The sequence below is a fragment of the Pezoporus flaviventris genome, unplaced genomic scaffold, assembly GCF_033815535.1.
Source record: "Pezoporus flaviventris isolate CSIRO_AGI_PZ_B2104156 unplaced genomic scaffold, CSIRO_AGI_Pfla_v1 ptg000013l, whole genome shotgun sequence".
Classification (NCBI taxonomy): domain Eukaryota; kingdom Metazoa; phylum Chordata; class Aves; order Psittaciformes; family Psittacidae; genus Pezoporus; species Pezoporus flaviventris.
Window position 1 is genome coordinate 7,515,457 of NW_026892561.1, and position 15,917 is coordinate 7,531,373.

At 54.6% G+C, this 15,917-nt stretch overlaps 2 protein-coding genes and 7 non-coding genes across 9 annotated transcripts; 3 read left to right on the forward strand and 6 right to left on the reverse strand.

Moving 5' to 3' along the window:
• Positions 1–1,255: 1,255 nt before the first annotated feature.
• Positions 1,256–5,276, forward strand: BEST4 (bestrophin 4). Its single transcript, XM_061451057.1, has 9 exons — positions 1,256–1,407; positions 1,713–1,807; positions 2,452–2,685; positions 2,987–3,141; positions 3,232–3,309; positions 3,607–3,759; positions 3,987–4,067; positions 4,482–4,636; positions 4,895–5,276. Exons 1-9 carry the CDS (start codon positions 1,256–1,258, stop codon positions 5,214–5,216), a joined length of 1,425 nt encoding a protein of 474 aa, XP_061307041.1. The 3' UTR covers positions 5,217–5,276.
• Positions 5,277–8,371: 3,095 nt separating this feature from the next.
• LOC133269111 (small nucleolar RNA SNORA35) lies at positions 8,372–8,501 on the reverse strand. Its single transcript, XR_009743318.1, has one exon. It is a non-coding gene; the product is annotated as a small nucleolar RNA SNORA35 (small nucleolar RNA).
• Positions 8,502–8,939: 438 nt separating this feature from the next.
• On the reverse strand, positions 8,940–13,494 carry RPS8 (ribosomal protein S8). Its single transcript, XM_061451394.1, has 6 exons — positions 13,441–13,494; positions 12,504–12,610; positions 12,026–12,125; positions 10,872–11,047; positions 9,791–9,920; positions 8,940–9,092 (listed from the first exon to the last, which is right to left on the reverse strand). The coding sequence occupies exons 1-6, from the start codon at positions 13,442–13,444 to the stop codon at positions 8,983–8,985; spliced, it is 627 nt and encodes a 208-aa protein (XP_061307378.1). The 5' UTR covers positions 13,445–13,494; the 3' UTR covers positions 8,940–8,982.
• On the reverse strand, positions 9,302–9,373 carry LOC133269102 (small nucleolar RNA SNORD38). The gene has a single exon (XR_009743309.1). It is a non-coding gene; the product is annotated as a small nucleolar RNA SNORD38 (small nucleolar RNA).
• Positions 10,560–10,633, reverse strand: LOC133269101 (small nucleolar RNA SNORD38). Its single transcript, XR_009743308.1, has one exon. It is a non-coding gene; the product is annotated as a small nucleolar RNA SNORD38 (small nucleolar RNA).
• On the reverse strand, positions 12,217–12,320 carry LOC133269104 (small nucleolar RNA SNORD46). The gene has a single exon (XR_009743311.1). It is a non-coding gene; the product is annotated as a small nucleolar RNA SNORD46 (small nucleolar RNA).
• On the reverse strand, positions 12,680–12,764 carry LOC133269099 (small nucleolar RNA SNORD55/SNORD39). Its single transcript, XR_009743306.1, has one exon. It is a non-coding gene; the product is annotated as a small nucleolar RNA SNORD55/SNORD39 (small nucleolar RNA).
• Positions 13,495–14,700: 1,206 nt separating the features above from the next.
• Positions 14,701–14,815, forward strand: LOC133269091 (U5 spliceosomal RNA). The gene has a single exon (XR_009743298.1). It is a non-coding gene; the product is annotated as a U5 spliceosomal RNA (small nuclear RNA).
• Positions 14,816–15,648: 833 nt separating this feature from the next.
• On the forward strand, positions 15,649–15,763 carry LOC133269089 (U5 spliceosomal RNA). The gene has a single exon (XR_009743296.1). It is a non-coding gene; the product is annotated as a U5 spliceosomal RNA (small nuclear RNA).
• The last annotated feature ends 154 nt before the right edge of the window (positions 15,764–15,917 follow it).

The window sequence follows — 15,917 nt, forward strand, 5'->3', positions numbered from 1 at the left end:
CAAAGGCTGGGGATGCTGTAAATCACCCCCCTGCACAGGCACTCCCCAGCAAGTCTCACCCATGGGTGCCTCAGCCCTTCCCTGGGGATGGGGGGGATGCAGCTGCCCTTGAGCCCCGTCCCTCCTGCCCAGGGGTACGTTTCCCAGCTGGAAGCCCCAGCAGCCACCCTGCACCGCACTGGAGCAAGCCTGGGCCCGGGGCGGGCGCTGTGCCCGGGCAGGAAGGGAGGGAGCCGGGCAGGGCAGGACGCGGCGCTCCGGCCGGCAAAGGAAGCTGCGCTTCCTGCAGCGCACAGCGCGGCCTCCTGCAGCCCGTGGTGGGCCCAGGCACAGGCGCGGGCAGTGCTCAGCACCAGTGTGGGCTGGGCATGAGGATGCGATGGTTTCCCTGCGTGTCTCGCTGTCACTTGTAGATGTTTACTGCTGGTTTATATCCCCCTGGAATTGTTCCCTCCACACCCCTTCCCCAGCCCTGGGAAAGTGGCCCAGTGCCAGCCTTTAATGTCCCTCCATCACACCCTGTCACGTACTGCAGCCACAGCATCCCGGTGTGCCCTGCCTTGTGCCATTCCCAAGGGACTTGGAGGGACCAGGAGGTTCCTCGGTGCCAGGCAGGACTCCGCCAGCCCTCCCCAGGGGCTGCAGCCTGGCCCATGGCCGCAGGCACCGCCTGTAGCTGGCAGCAAGGACTCAGGCAGTGATGGGCACATTTTTCACCCATGCTCCAGACACATCCTGCAGCCCTCCCTGTGCTGGTTCTGCCTGCACATTCCGGGGTCCCATTCCCAGGGCAATGCAACCCTTGGTCCTTTCCTCTTGCCATGGAGCCTAAACTCAGCTGCCATGGCTGCAAAGGGGAATGACCCAAACCATGCCACTGAGTGCTGCCCAGCCCTGTCTCTGATGCCCCCAGCTCCCACTGCAATCTCCAGCCATGACGGGTGTCAGGGAGGTGTGACCGACCTGGAGTTCCCTGTTCTGTGCCTCTGACAACCCCAATCCATCATGGGGAGGGTTCAGCTGTGTGGGCCCACGCTGGGGTATTTAGGGGAAGAAGCAACAGCACTGGGTGCAGGCAGGTGTGGGAAGGGCAGGGTTGGTGTATGGGCGAACCTGCTGATGGGCCATAGAGCTTGGGGTGGGAGCAAGTGCATGTGCCCAGGCCCTGCAGCCTGGACAGTGTTGGGAACCCCAGTTCTCCTCAGTTTAGCCAGCAGCCACTGAGGGAAGGTGCGAGGTGCAGGGCTGAGCTGCAATGACCGTCTCCTACACACTGAAAGTTGCCAACTCCCGCTTTGGAGGTTTCTCCAAGCTGCTCTTCCGCTGGAAGGGCAGCATCTACAAGCTGCTGTACAAGGAGTTCATCGTCTTCGCGGTGCTGTACACCATGCTCAGCATCATCTACCGGTGAGCAGGGTCAGGGTGTTGGTTGTGTCGGCTCCATGGTGACCCACTGGGGTGTGCAGAGATGCCCCACTGGTCATGGACTGGGGTCCCTGCAGGGAGGGGAAAAGCCCAAGGGATGTCCTCAGGGAAGCTGGGGTTGGGCAGGGGAGGGAAAGCAGAATGGGAATCAGGCAATGTTTTTTCATAGAGGTCCGAGGCAGAGACCCAGCCCCACCACTTGCACCTGACCCCACTGCATGTCTCTGATCCCACTGCATGTCCCTGACCCTGCTCCATGCCCTTGACCCACTGTGATTCTGTTGCAGGCAGCTGCTGACCAAGGAGCAGAAGCGCCTCTATACCAAAGTGGCTCAATATTGCAATCGCTCCACAGACCTCATCCCCATGTCTTTTGTCCTAGGTATGGGTCCCTCCCCTGAACACAGGAGTTGGGCTCCCCTGCTCCCCCGTGGTGCTGGTGGCTTAAGACCATCCTGCCCCACACCAAAACATCCCTTGAACACCATTGGTTGGGGGATGTTGGAGCCTGGCACCCCAGGGGTGGCACTTGGCTTCCTGACCCACCAACCACAGCTCCCTGACCCAGGGATGCCAGTGGGAGGCTGTGATTTCCCCTGGCATGCCCTGCACCCTCTTCCCCCTGCCCAGGAAAGGGGTACCTTATCTACAACACATAGAATCATAGAATGGTTTGGGTCCAAAAGGACCTTAAGATCATCAAGTTCCAATGCCCCTGACATGGTCAGTGGCACCTCGCACTAGCCTGTGTCACCCAAGGCTCTGTCCAACCTGGCCTTGAACACTGCCCTGGCCTTGAACACATTCCCTGAGCCACCTGCACCCAGGATAAGGAAGAGCCAGGGACATCCCCATCTCCATCCATGGGAAGGGCAGCCCAGTGGGAAGCCTGATGTGCACTTTATCTCCTGGCCACAGATAAATCTATCACTCCTGAAAACGTGGCAGCTCTCCTGGTACAGGCTCATCTTCACCTTGTCCCATTGCCCAGCCACTCTGAGCCCCGTGTGCTGTCTATCGGTGCAGGTTTTTATGTGACCCTGGTCGTGAACCGGTGGTGGGCCCAGTACACCAGCATCCCCCTGCCCGACCAGCTCATGTGCGTCATCTCCAGCAACGTCCATGGCAAGGACGAGAGGGGCCGGATCCTGCGGCGTACCCTCATCCGCTATGCCAACCTGTCAGCAGTGCTCATCCTGCGCTCCGTCAGCACCAGGGTGCTCAAGCGCTTCCCCACCATGGACCACGTGGTGGAAGCGGGTGAGGACTTCAACCCTGGGCTAATGGTTTGTAATATGGGGTGAGGGTTGGGGTCCACAGGTGTGTCCCTGTCACCAGGAGGGTGTGCTGGGGATCCTTACAAACATCCCTGTCCTAAACAGTCCCACGCACAGGGTGGCACCCTTGCATGGATACTCAATGCCAAAGAGCCCCATGTCCCCTCTGTCCAGAGCCTGTCTCCTAGGGCTTTAGTTTCACCTGGAAAAGCCTGTGTTCACAGTGGGAACAGTCCCCAGAAGGGCTCTCCCCCATTGACAGGGGAGCCTGTTCTCTGCCACAGGTTTCATGACACAGGATGAGCACAAGAAGTTCGAGAGCCTCCACTCCGACTTCAACAAGTACTGGATCCCCTGCGTGTGGTTCACCAATCTGGCTGCCCAGGCCAGGCAGGATGGCCACATCCGTGATGATGTGGCCCTCCGCCTGCTCATGGATGTGAGTTGGCACCAGGGATGCGGGAAGGACCAGGTTTTGTGGAGGGCTCACACAAAGCCCTGGTCACCCGTCCTTGTCCTCTCCGCCCAGGAGCTGAATCTCTACCGGGCCAAGTGCAGCATGTTGTTCCATTACGACTGGATCAGCATCCCCTTGGTGTACACACAGGTGGGTACCCATGCATCCCATGGGCACCAGGAGCTCAGATCTCAGCTCCTTCCACCCCACAATGGCAGAGGAGCCCCACAGCCTCCTCCCTCCACTCTGATGGGGAGCACTTTACTCCCCTATTGAACTGGGTGGCACAGCCACTGGTTCACAGCCCTGAGGGATGTGCAGGAGCCCAGGTTTTGCCTTAAGCCCATGAATGCATCAGTGACTGGCTGAGCTCTCATATACTCACTTCTGTGCCGAGCATCCCTGCTGGCTGCCACCCTCACTGTGGCTGACCCTTGCTCCCTGCAGGTGGTCACCATCGCTGTCTACTCCTTCTTTGCCTTCTGCCTCATCGGGCGGCAGTTCCTGGAGCCACTAGAGCCAGGGCAGGAGGGGGACCTGGACATGTACATCCCTCTCTCCACCCTCCTCCAATTCTTCTTCTATGCTGGCTGGCTGAAGGTGAGACATGGACAGGCTTTGCTTTATGGGTTGAGGTGGCCCTGAGCACCCCATGTCACTGCTGGCTACCCTTGGGGACACATCCTTTGTCCCAGCCATCAAACTGGGGCACCATGGAGCTCCAGATCTACATATTTCATGTGTGGACCCCATGGGTGGACCAAGGGATGGAGAGCACCATGGGAAGATGTCGCTGTCCTTGCTGCCCTGGCCCCCTTCCTCCGCAGGTTGCAGAGCAGATCATTAACCCCTTTGGAGAAGATGATGATGACTTTGAGACCAACAAGCTGATAGACAGGAATCTGCAGGTGGGTCCTGCCCCAGCTTACGCTGTGTGTGGCTGCTGAAATCAGGGCAAAGGGAGCTCCCTGTCCACAGGGGCAGCTTCTGGACACACATGTCCTTGTCCAAAGTAGATCCCCACACAGGGAAGCAGGACTGCACCTTGTCCTTCCATCCCTGTCCCTCTGTATCTACTCCCCATGGCTGAATCAGCACCCCCGAGGGATACTCAGCAGCCTGGCACTGCTGCTCAGCCCCTCACTTCTGAAAACAGCATTCAGAAGAGGAAAACCTCAAATGCAGCCAAGAGATGGGCATGGAGCCTCTCTTACCCCTTGCAGGGCCCAGCCCTACCCCTGCCAGGTTGGCACCAGGAGCAGCATCTGCATCCCTCATCTCCTTGCAAAGCCACCCCTGCCCCATGCCTTTGCTGTGCCCAGGTGTCCCTGCTCTCGGTGGATGACATGTACCAGAACCTGCCCCCGGCCGTGAAGGACAAATACTGGAACGAATCCACAGCTCAGCCCCCCTACACAACAGCCACAGCCGCTGAAACCTTGAAGCCCTCATTCCTGGGCTCCACCTTCGACATGCGGTGAGTGAATGGGGATGGAGAAGGGTGAGTGCTTCAGTGTGGCAACAGCACAAACAGGTTGTCCACCTGGGCCCTATTATAGCGATCAAATAGCAACCGCCCCCCCCGGGAATGCATTGCCCAGCCCCTGCAGGATGCATTGGGTGATGGATGTGCTGCTGGGGCAGGGATGTGGCCTCCCGGGGCTGTTCCCTGCATTGGGATGGAGGCAGCGAGTGGTGCTGCGGAGGATGGCAGCCTGTCCCCTTCATCCCGCAGCATGTGTGAGGGCACAGAGCAGAGCCAGCCCATGGAGGCCTTGCTGGCTGTGCCGTGCATCCAGACACCTCTCCTCAGCCGCTTCTTCACTGCTGCATCCCCTGCCATCAGCATCAAACACTTGGGCCGGGGCCCCCGAGTTCACCCCCACCTGCAGCAGCCCCAGGCAGATGGTGGCTTTCCCTCCCCGCATCCCAGCCGTGCTGGGGACCCTGAGGCTGTGGCCTGCATCAAGGAGGAGATGGAGGATGACAGCCGGGCCAGTGAGACCACCATGGCTGGTTGGTCATCTGGAGGGGAACAGGCCACTGGAAGCCTCTGAAGTACAGAGGAAGGAGCTGCCACTGGTCCAGGTGAAGGCACCATCCAGTGATGGCACTGGGGCTGATCAACAAGAGGCCTCGGAGCACCAAGGCTGCCCTAAAAGTGTCCCTTTTCCTGAGGCAGAATAGCTGCCCCCAATCCAAGGTACTCCTCAGACACTCCCTTCAGATTCCCTGTCCAGAAGCAGGGCATTGCTACCCAGCCCTGAGCCAAGATGTGTTCCCAGGTTGATGGGAAATTCCTGGTGGGTTTGGGATAACAGCCTTCAACACTTGCTGTTAGCCCCAAAACTGCAGGATTCAGCCCATCTGGGTGATGATGCTCCCAGCTTGCTGGCCAGGCTCACTCCCTGCTCCCATGGCAGGGGATGGGGACAACCCACACCTCAAGCAAGGGATGGGATGAGGGCAATTAGTCTTGCAGAAAACCAACACCGTGATGGGTATGTCCCCTTAATACTAATAAAGTTATCGCCAGCCTCAGCTTTGAGTTTATCCCTTGTTGGTACAAGTCACCCCCAGCAGTGAGACAGCAGGGACACTGCATTTATTCACAAAGTGGGTGAACTGGATTTTACCCATTTTATTTTTGTATTTAATGTGCACATTTGTATTTAATATATATGCACATTCTTCTGGGGTAAAAGGGGCACAGCCCCAAGGACTGACAGCAGTGATGGTTGTGGGGTATTAGACCAAGTGATACCATCAGAAAAAAACCCAGATTGATGCTTTCAGCCTCTGTAGAAGGATTCCTGCACTCAGAAACATGTGTTTCTCCTGAGAACATCAGCAGAACTGTCAAATAATTCCCTTTCCTGTAAGCCTCCCTTTCCAAAAGCCACTTTTCCTTTAAAGCTCCCATTTTCCCGCAGCAAACCAGCCTCAATGCTCTTTTGCTACCCTCCAGGCTACTGCTGGATTAGTTAAAGGGTAACCATGAGGTTATTTTCTGGGTCGGACAATTTCCTGTGAAAATACCCCAAAGTTAATACTGCATGGAGCTGAGTGAGCTACTCAGCAGCAAGGAGCATCACTCAGGATGACGAGTGACCTCACGTGGGTTTCACTGCTGGTTGCTTATTGTGTAACTCATCCCTCACAGGTATTTGCAGAAGTGGGCAAGGTCCTTAGATCAGGCTTTGTCGCCTCATAAACCCAGCCAGGCTAAAGCTGTGCTTAACCTGGCTCAGTGCACAGCAGGTTTGCCTCCTCCCAGGTGGGTAAATCCCTGTGCACATCCATGGGACTATGCCAAGGCCAAACCAGAAGCCATACATCCTGTGGTCAAATCACACAGCCTGTACCACCGTGGGAGCAAGCTGCCACCATCCCATTCCTGTGTCACACCTACAGCACGGCTGGAGCAGGCAATAGGAGCTTTCATTCCCACAGGTTCCTGCCCTTGGCAGCTATGTTTTTCAGAGCAATAACTTCATAAGCAGCGTGCACTGATGAATTAGTCATAATCCTGTGCATCAGGAGACAGGTTTACAGTTCCTGCACTGACACAGAGTTGGCATTTGCTCCGTAAGCATCAGTTTCTCCATCTGTACAAAGTCCTGCAGAAACACCCTGAATCCTGTCTGTGTTCTATGGAGGGGAGAGAAGAAACACACTCAGAAGAAGCAGCCGTGACAGATACCCCTTTATCGCCTCTGCCCCACCTCTCTGAAAAGCACGCGTTGCTGGAGAGCAGGGAAAGTTTTCCCCAGATCACTATGGAGAAGGAATGTGGTTGTGCAAACTTCCCACCCAGCCCAGGTCCCGCTGCCAGCACTCCAAAGGCATTGCTGGGCATGGCTCTGCTGTCAGTGCCCACAGGAGCACACATTCAAGCCACATGTACCCACCATGGCATAACCATACTGCTGCTGCCACCCAGGAAACAGGTACTGCTTGCTGGTGTGGTTAGTGTGTGCCTCCATCTTCAGCCCAGACCCGTTCTCGGCTTCCTGCCAGCAAGGCAGGATGAACTCATGCTGCTAGGGATGCCTCAGCCCGCCAGCACCTCCTGCTGCCACACACAGCAGCTGGGGCAGAAAACCGTACGTAAAACAAAAAATACCAAGCACAAGCTCTTTGTGGGGCAGATAGCCTGCATTTTAAGGCACTAGAGACATGGGTCTCACCATAGGGCAGAGGGCTGGGTCTTGCACTTGGGCCACACCTGGGGGTGCTGATTGATGGCTGCTGAACATGAGCCAGACAGTGCCCAGGCAGCCAAGGTGGCCAACAGCATCCTGGCCTATATCAACAATGGTGTGGCCAGCAGGGTCAAGGCAGTGATCATTCCCCATTACTCTGCATTGGCGAGGCTGCACCTCAAATCCCGTGTTCAGTTCTGGACCCTCACTGCAACAGATATTGAGCTGCTGGAGCGGGTCTAGAGAAAGACATCAAAGCTCATGAAGAGTCTGGAGCACAAATCTGACAAGGAACAACTGAGGGAACTGGGGTTGTTTAGTCTGGAAAAGGCTCAGGGGGAACCTTATCGCTCTCCACAGCTACTTGAAAGGAGGATGGAGGGGAAGTGGCTGGTCTCTCCTCCCAAGTAACAAGCAATAGGACAAGAGGTAACAGCCTCAAGTTGCACCAGGGAAGATTTAGATTGGACATTAGGAACAATTTCTTCCCCAGAAGAGCAACCAGGCATCAGAACAGGCTGCCCAGCGAGGTGGTGGAATCACCATCCCTGTAAGTGTTCAAAAACCCTGTAGATGAGGCCGCCAGTGACACGATTTAGTGGTGGACTTGTCAATACTGAGGTAATCACTGGACTTGATCTTAAAGGTCTTTTCCAACCTAGTTGATTCTATAGGTAGCCTGCTTTACACCAGAACATTCCTACAAATAATTAAGGCTTCTGTAATATACAAGCAGTGTGAAGCATGCAACGTGCACACTCAGCAGGCGTAAGATGTGCAAGCCTGGCCTTTCCCTGCAGCCCCAGGATCAGCCTTTTAGATGGGCTCCCAACTTCACCCTGATACCTGCACAAATAATTTCACGATTAGATGCAGGACTCCATTGTGACAGCTTTCTTTAAAGGCATCAATTACAAGGAATGACACTGAAGGCACCGAAACGTCCAGAAAAGCTTTTGTTCATCACTGCTTTCCAATCCCAGCACATGACAGGGCAGAAAGCTGGAGGTTGTACCCAGCGTTCGAAAGGGACAGACCATGGTGCGAGCCTGGCCCTTCTGCTAGAAGGAGTTTCTCTTGCACTGCAATGAGACCAAGGAGGTCAGGGAAAGGCCAGTTGGTCACTGAGCAGTGCAGCAAGTGTGGCTAGAAGACTCTCCCCTCCTGAGGCAGCAGGGCCCGTTCCCCCACTGACCTCACTCTAAAACCCCAAGCATGGCTTTGCTGACCTACACAACAGGAAAAGGGGTGGGGTGGGGTGGTGGTACATGTGCCCAGCCAGTGCCCCATGGACATTTACACCTTCCTCCTGCTTGCAGGCTTCCAGTAATGGAAATCCTCTACTTGTCCAAGTCTGACAGCTCTTCCACACCCACTTGGTCCATGAAGTCACTGTCCCAGAACCCAAGGAAATGTTTCAGTCGAGAGCACGCAGGGTCAGAGCTCGCCTGAAGACACACAGGCACTCAGAGATTCCAGGAGAGATCCTTCTTTCCATTTTGCAGGCAGGAGGAGCTACACAAGCCCCCTCCACCCTGCCCTAACAAATGAGCACACAACCCTTTACTGTAGGGCAGACTCTTGGTTTTATTCGTTCTCTCGGCAGAACAGTTTTTATTCATTTGCCTTTTCTGGCCTTGATCTTCCTCAAGTAGAACTCCAGTTCCTTGCCCTCCAACACATAGCCATCAGCTCGGCCACACTGTCCAGGTCTGGAGGCAATGCAGGCTGCAAGGAGAAGTCATCAATTAACACTTCACCACCCCAGCAGATACACCAGCTGCAGGAAGCACTGCATGCAGTCTCTGCGCAAAAGCAGGGACCAGAAAAGTTACCAGTAATGGATACGCCAGTTCCCGTGCTGGCTTCAGTACCTCCTCCTAAGGTACCAACCCTGCTCCTGAACCTGCTCTGCTGGGCAGAGTTCCTAATGAAGTCCTCTTCAGATCTCCAAACTGTCATCGCTCAAGTTCAGTAGCAGAACTGGACAAAGGTCTCATCACCAGAAGACTTCAGAACACAGAATTATTTCTGTCTGAACTCAAACCTGGTCAAAGCTGTTCTGTGATTGCAGGACATTTTTCTGACAGTGCAGCCCATGGGTCTTTTTGCTTGTTTTGCAAGTCTCAAGCCCTATTATTTTTCTCAAAGGCCAACTAGGAGCCTGGCTGGGAATGTTGCCATTCAAGCTCCAGAAACAGATTTCCCCCCTCCTGACAAAATCAACGTGTTTCCAAAGAAGGTAAAAGAAAAATTAAGACCCAAAAGATACTCCTGACGATAAAGGGAACACCCTGCTGCCTTAACCCTGCAGTCAGCTTTATCATAGCAAGTAGAACTTTAAATGATCCAAAGATGAGGAATACGACCTGCTCTGGTACCCCGATTCCCTTATCCCCATCCACATCAAGCTGCCAGAGACTCACCAAGCAGTTTTCCTTGCTGGAACTGCTCCTCAAGAATACTTGCAATCTTGGCATTCTTCTTTCGCTCGTCGTATTTTTTCTGGATCTTCTTTGAGCGCTTCTTGTTCAAGATTTCCTCCTCTTCAGGAGTCTAAAAACAAGACCATAAGCAAAACCAAGGTTAAATACATGGCCAACTTCAGCTAATGCAGGTGGTCCCCACAAATACAAAGGAGACCCTTGTATTCTCAGCCTGTACCACAAGTCATACCTGGCAGAGGCACAAATAGCTCACCCTCACAGAACCAGGTGCTGTGTTTCTTTTGAGGCTAAGAAATGCAATGTTGCTCACTAGAGTCACTGCTGACAACAAGGCACAGCGTCCTAAGGAAGGGTGCTCTTAAGGCTAAATAGAATTGCAAAGGTTTTCTTGATGAATTAATCGTCCTCCAAAAAGAGTGAATGCTCTTTCCCTCTCCAGACATAATGGGAGCACTTGGGTGCGGTGTGAATCCGGGCAGACAGGTTATGAGCTATCCCAGTGCTGCTGAACTACGCAGTGCTCAGGTAAGAAGTGCTTTGCTCTAAATGCAAGGAGACAGCCGTAAGCTGAGTGCTACACATAGAGGTTTGAGCAACTTCTGTTAAGTCTGGAATTTGGATCTTCAACAAATTACAATGAGTCTGGACAGTTTAAAGCCAGTTAAAACAGTGCTGAAGTTCAGTTAGCAATCCACAAGCTTCTCATCAAAGCCATCATTTCCCAGCACAAGGACCTGACCTGCAAAGTCTTCCTCAGCATCATACAAGTGTCATCGCTCTCCTTTCAGTAGCAGAACTGGACAAGGGTATCATCATTAGAAGACCAAAGAGATTGACAGGCAGGTCCTTGTGCACAAACAGGTGCAATGCCTGAGAGAGCTCTGTGGTACTGGGCACTCCATGAACTGGGAATGGACAGGAACATAGCCCAGATAACCAGTGCTGTCACTGACAGGTACCCAATCCTCATCTGTCAGGCACTGCCCGCTCACCACAGCTAACTGCCTCTTCCCAGGCAGACTCCAGTCTGCAAGGAGGCCAGATGACAGTCCAGACATACCAGTTTGGCACCCTTCTTGCGTCCGAGGGGCAAGGCATAGTGGGCTTCATACCACTGCCGGTATGGGGTGCTGTCAACCAGCACGATGCAGTTCTTCACCAGGGTCTTTGTCCGCACCAGTTCATTGTTGGAAGCATTGTAGACGACATCGATGATTCTGGTTTTGCGAGTGCAGCCTTTCAAAAGAAGAGTATGAATTCAAACCTACAGGGATCAGACAACTGAGAATACAGTCCACAGCATCTCTCACTCACCACCCCACCAAACATCCCCCAGCTTCCCTGGCACTGAATTAAATTTGACAAAGGAAAATGTATTTATGTAAAATGTATTTATTTTTCATCAGTCCAACTTCCTGTTGTTGCTAGGACAACACCTGGAAACTCATTCATCCCAGGATGAAACACTGGCATCTCTTTGCTTCTGCTGTACTGCCTATGAGCAACAGCACTTTTCACTGTTCAGACAATGCTCCGTGCTGACCAGGGAAAAACCATGTCCTTTCACCCTTACACCATGCTGGCCACCACCTTTCTTACTGGTGGTTTGACCATCATACTGAGTAATGCTGAACAGGCCAGGCTCAAGTTGTATAGTTTCAGTCTGCAATTAAAGAAAATCCACCTTGCTTCAGACTCACCTTACAGCAGACCCCCCTGTTGCTTCAGTGCTTCCCACTTTTGCTTAGCAAAGCAAGAATACGAATTAAACTGCATGTGCTGATGTAACACTGTTCCAGGGGAAAGCCTTCTCTGAAAAAATCCTAAACACCTTACTCTACTGTACATGATCACCTAACTTTTAGTAAGTGCTCACCAATAAACAAAAAGAAAGTTGCATTTATGAAGAACTACTTGCATTTAGGCGTTTTGCTCCTCTGGCCAGTAAAAAGGTAATGCAAGCATGTCACTCAGTGTAACTATGACACTCCTATCACGGTGAATTTAGAAGACATCCAAGTCTCCTAAGGCCACATAAGGTCAAAGTTATCATCATTATGCATGCTGTTTCAGACCCAGCACTCAAGCTCCATGATCTTCAAACCCAGCCTAAAAATCTGTACATACATTATTGTCCCTCTGCTCTGCAGCAGTACCAAAAACCAGCACAGCTGTAGTACACTTTTCAACACATTAGGTTCATGACATACTTACATTCCGATCCCCAGGAGAAGTTGCCAACATCCAACCGTAGGGCACGGTACTTCTTATTTCCACCACGAACTCTCACTGTATGAATCCGGCGAGGACCAATCTACAGTGGGAAACAAACACCAGGGTGGTATTGGTGCTGGAATGCTGCACAGCTCACGCAAGAGCCCAGCCAACTCCTAACCTCAAAGGCAATGTGGTCAGTGTAACTATGACAAACCCCAGCACTGGCAGATACAGTAAATGACCAAAACGGTCTGTTGCATCTACCTAAGGTGAAAGTTTCATCACTCCAATTGCCTCTTAGTGCAAAAATGTATTGCTGCTTTTCACTGGCATAGAGGAAAATACTACCTTTTAAAGGAGTGACAGACATTTAACCAGTCACAGAACACAGTATATACTTAAGTCTCTAACAACACACAACCAGCAACCTGAGTCTGAAAGCACAACTATTGATCACCCTCCCCTAACTACCCACCTTCGTGTTGGCAGGAGGTCGCCCCAACTCATACTTCCTCTTCTTGTGGTAGGGCTTCCTCTTGCCCCCAGTCTTGCGGCGCTTATGCCAGTTGTCCCTGGAGATACCTGAATGGAGAGCAGCATGGTCAGAAGATGATAGCAAGGAGCCCACCTGGCCATAGCAGGGCACAGTTCTGAGTCCTCAGCTCTCCAAGGTTGGTATCCGCACAGTGCACTCGGCCTTATGCAGCAGTTAGAGAAGCTTCATCATTGATACTCAGATCCTCCCTCCCAACAGGGCTGTACAAAGCAGACTGGCACCACCATGTCCTATCAGTGTCTCCCTTGGAAAGCAGCCTCCAAACCTACCTTGTTTGCTGGGCACCCTATGCGAAACATCCCATTCCGAGCTGCCAGGCACACTACAGCAAACATTCCGTGCTATCCACTATGTTTGGCATACCCTTTATGGGAAGCAACCCCCCTCCCACCTGTACACTGAGCCCGAACAAGAGATGCCCCATCTCAAGCCTGTTTCTACAGGAACTATCTCTCCAGAGGACCCCACCTCCCGGGTCCCGTCCCCCCCGGCCAACTTGCAGAGCCCTTCCCGAGGTCACTCCACACCCCTCCTCTGTTACCCCCAGGGAGCCACCCCACCTCATCCGCAGGATTCCCTGCGGAAGGCGCAGAGAAAAGACCTCAGAGATTAGGACCTGCAGGAATCCAAAGCGAAACCGTCAGCCCGCCCCCCCCTCCGCCCCAGTCGCCATGTTGGGCCTAGGCAGCCTCCTGCCGCCAGCGGCTCGGTGCCGTCGCGGCCACCAAAGATGGCGGGCGCTGCAGGGTGGCGGCACCCCCCGCTGTCACCCGGTAGGGGACAGGGGCGGGCAGGAGCGGCGCGGCGAGCAGATGGCGGCGGATGGCGGGCGGGCACGGCAGCGGCCCCTACTCACCCATGGTGCGGCACCGGCGCAAAGAGGAGGGGCGGCGCCTCCGGGGGCGGTTTGGCGGGGAGAGCTCTCGCGAGGCAGTTGCGTCACGGCGCCGCCAGCGCGCCGTTGCCTAGCGACGAGGCGGCGGCGGTGATGGCGGAGGGGGGGGGGGTGTGATGGCGAGGCCCGGTCTCAGCCTGTGTCAGCCCTGGGACACCGGCTGCAACGAGGGGTCCAGCCTCGGAACGGGAGCATGGTCCGCAGGTCCTGCCCCACGGGTCACCTCACGAACGGGACCGGCCGGGCAGGGGGAGCAGCACCACCGGGCTGCGGCTGCGCTCGGCAGAGCAGGTGGAGGCGCCTCATCATCATGTGGGGCATGGAGTCACAGAATGGTTTGGGTTGGAAGGGACCTCAAAGCTCATCCAGTTCCAACCCCCTGCCACGGGCAGGGACACTTTCCACTAGACAAGGTTGCTCCAAGCGCTGTCCAATCTGGCCTTGAACACTGCCAGGGATGGGGCAGCCACAGCTTCTGTGGGCACCCTGTGCCAGCGCCTCAGCACCCTCACAGGGAAGAACTTCTGCCTAAGAGCTCATCTCAGTCTCCCCTCTGACAGCTCAAAGCCGTTCCCCCTTGTCCTGTCACTACATGTCCCTGTAAAAAGTCCCTCTCCAGATTTCTTTTAGCCCTCTTTAGTACTGGAAGGCTGCTCTAAGGTCTCCCTGGAGCCTTCGCCAGGCTGAACAAGCCCAGCTCCTTCAGCCTCTCTCCATAGCAGAGGTGCCCCAGTCCTCCTCTGGGCTCGCTCAAACAGGTCCACATGCTTCCTATATTAACGCCCCAGAGCTGCACACAGTACTCCAGGTGGAGCCTCATGACAGCGGAGTAGAGGGGAAAAATCCCCTCCCTCAATCTGCTGGTCACGCTCCCTTTGATGCAGCCCAGCTCACGGTTGGTTTCTGGGCTGTGAGCTCACACATGCTCATGTTGAGCTTCTTCTCCAGAGGGCCGCCCTGAATCCATTCTCCGCCCCATTTCATTACTATTCAGCCTGATTTGCAAACCCAGGGTGCACTGCGGATCAGCGCCGCGGACACGGTCGTACTTTCCCCCCTCCCGCCGGGCCGCCGCGGTTCAAGCGCGGAACTGAGCCGTGTACGCCGTCGGAGAAGACCGAGACGGGCCATAGCGGCGGGGATCGGGCAGGCGTTGCGGGATCGCTGTGTGCCACAGAGCGACAGCTGGGGGAGGCTCCGTGTGCGCGGAACAGCTAAGGCATACTCTGGTTTCTCTTCAGATCGTATAAATCTTTCGCCTTTTACTAAAGATTTCCGTGGAGAGGAACAAGCACGAGTGTCGAGGAATTTTTTGAGGCTCCATTTCGGTGGAGCTGACCCTATTCTGGTTAAAGACAGAACAAACGCGTTACACAGTAACTCCAATCAGAGTCCGGAATGCTACAGTTTTTCCAGCTGGTGTCGCAGTGCTGTGAACTGCGGGAAAGCGCGCAGGATGGGCGCTGATCGGGGAGCGGCTGGAGGTTGTTTTGGTGTACATCGCTTGTCGTGCTTGGGTTTTATTTCTCTGTATTGTTTTCCTTACAACTGGTTACATCTTTCTTAGCTCGTTAGAATTATTGAGCTTGCATCTCAACCCATGACTTTCGCACTTTTACCCTTCCTGTTCTTCCCCCATCCATGCGGGGTGGGTGGGACCAAGCAGGTGGGCGACCGGTTGTGCGGCGGGTGCTCGGTACCGGCCGGGGTAACACCGCACGGGGAGACACAGGCTCTGATCGGGGCGCGGACCGAAGGCGGGATCGGGATAGGCGGAGCTGACCTCGGCCCCGTCTGCCGGCCCGCGCAACCGCCTCATTGAATAACCTGGCCTAGTGGATGGTGTCCCTGCCCATGGCAGGGGGCTGGAAATGGATGAGCTTTAGGGTTTCTCGCAATCCAAACCAGTCTGTGACTCTCCGAGTCATTATCATGCGCCTCATCAGCACTCCGTTAATTTGCATACCCAGAGCCCACCGCGGCAGCGCGGCGCTGCCCGGAGCCGCCGGTGTCCGCTGCTGCGGCCGATCCGAGCTGTTTGGGTCTGCACGGCTCCGGTGGTCGCGGCGGGGCCACGTCGAGAGCCACAGCTCCGGGAACGGGCAGGTATCGCCCTGAGCTATGTGTCGCAGGGCAGGCGGGCGGTGTGGCGCGGGAGGAGGGTGCGGCATACTCTGGTTTCTCTTCAGATCGTATAAATCTTTCGCCTTTTACTAAAGATTTCCGTGGAGAGGAACAAGTACGAGTGTCGAGAAATTTTTTGAGGCTCCATTTCGGTGGAGCTGACCCTATCCTGGTTAAAAAAAGAATTAAACTGTTTCTACTGATAACCGCAGAGTGCCACCCAGTGCACCCCAATGCCCTCATACAGCTCCCCGATCCGCCCGTAGCAGCTCCGCTGGCCCCCCACTTCCCCTAAGGCTCTATAGCGGTTGGTG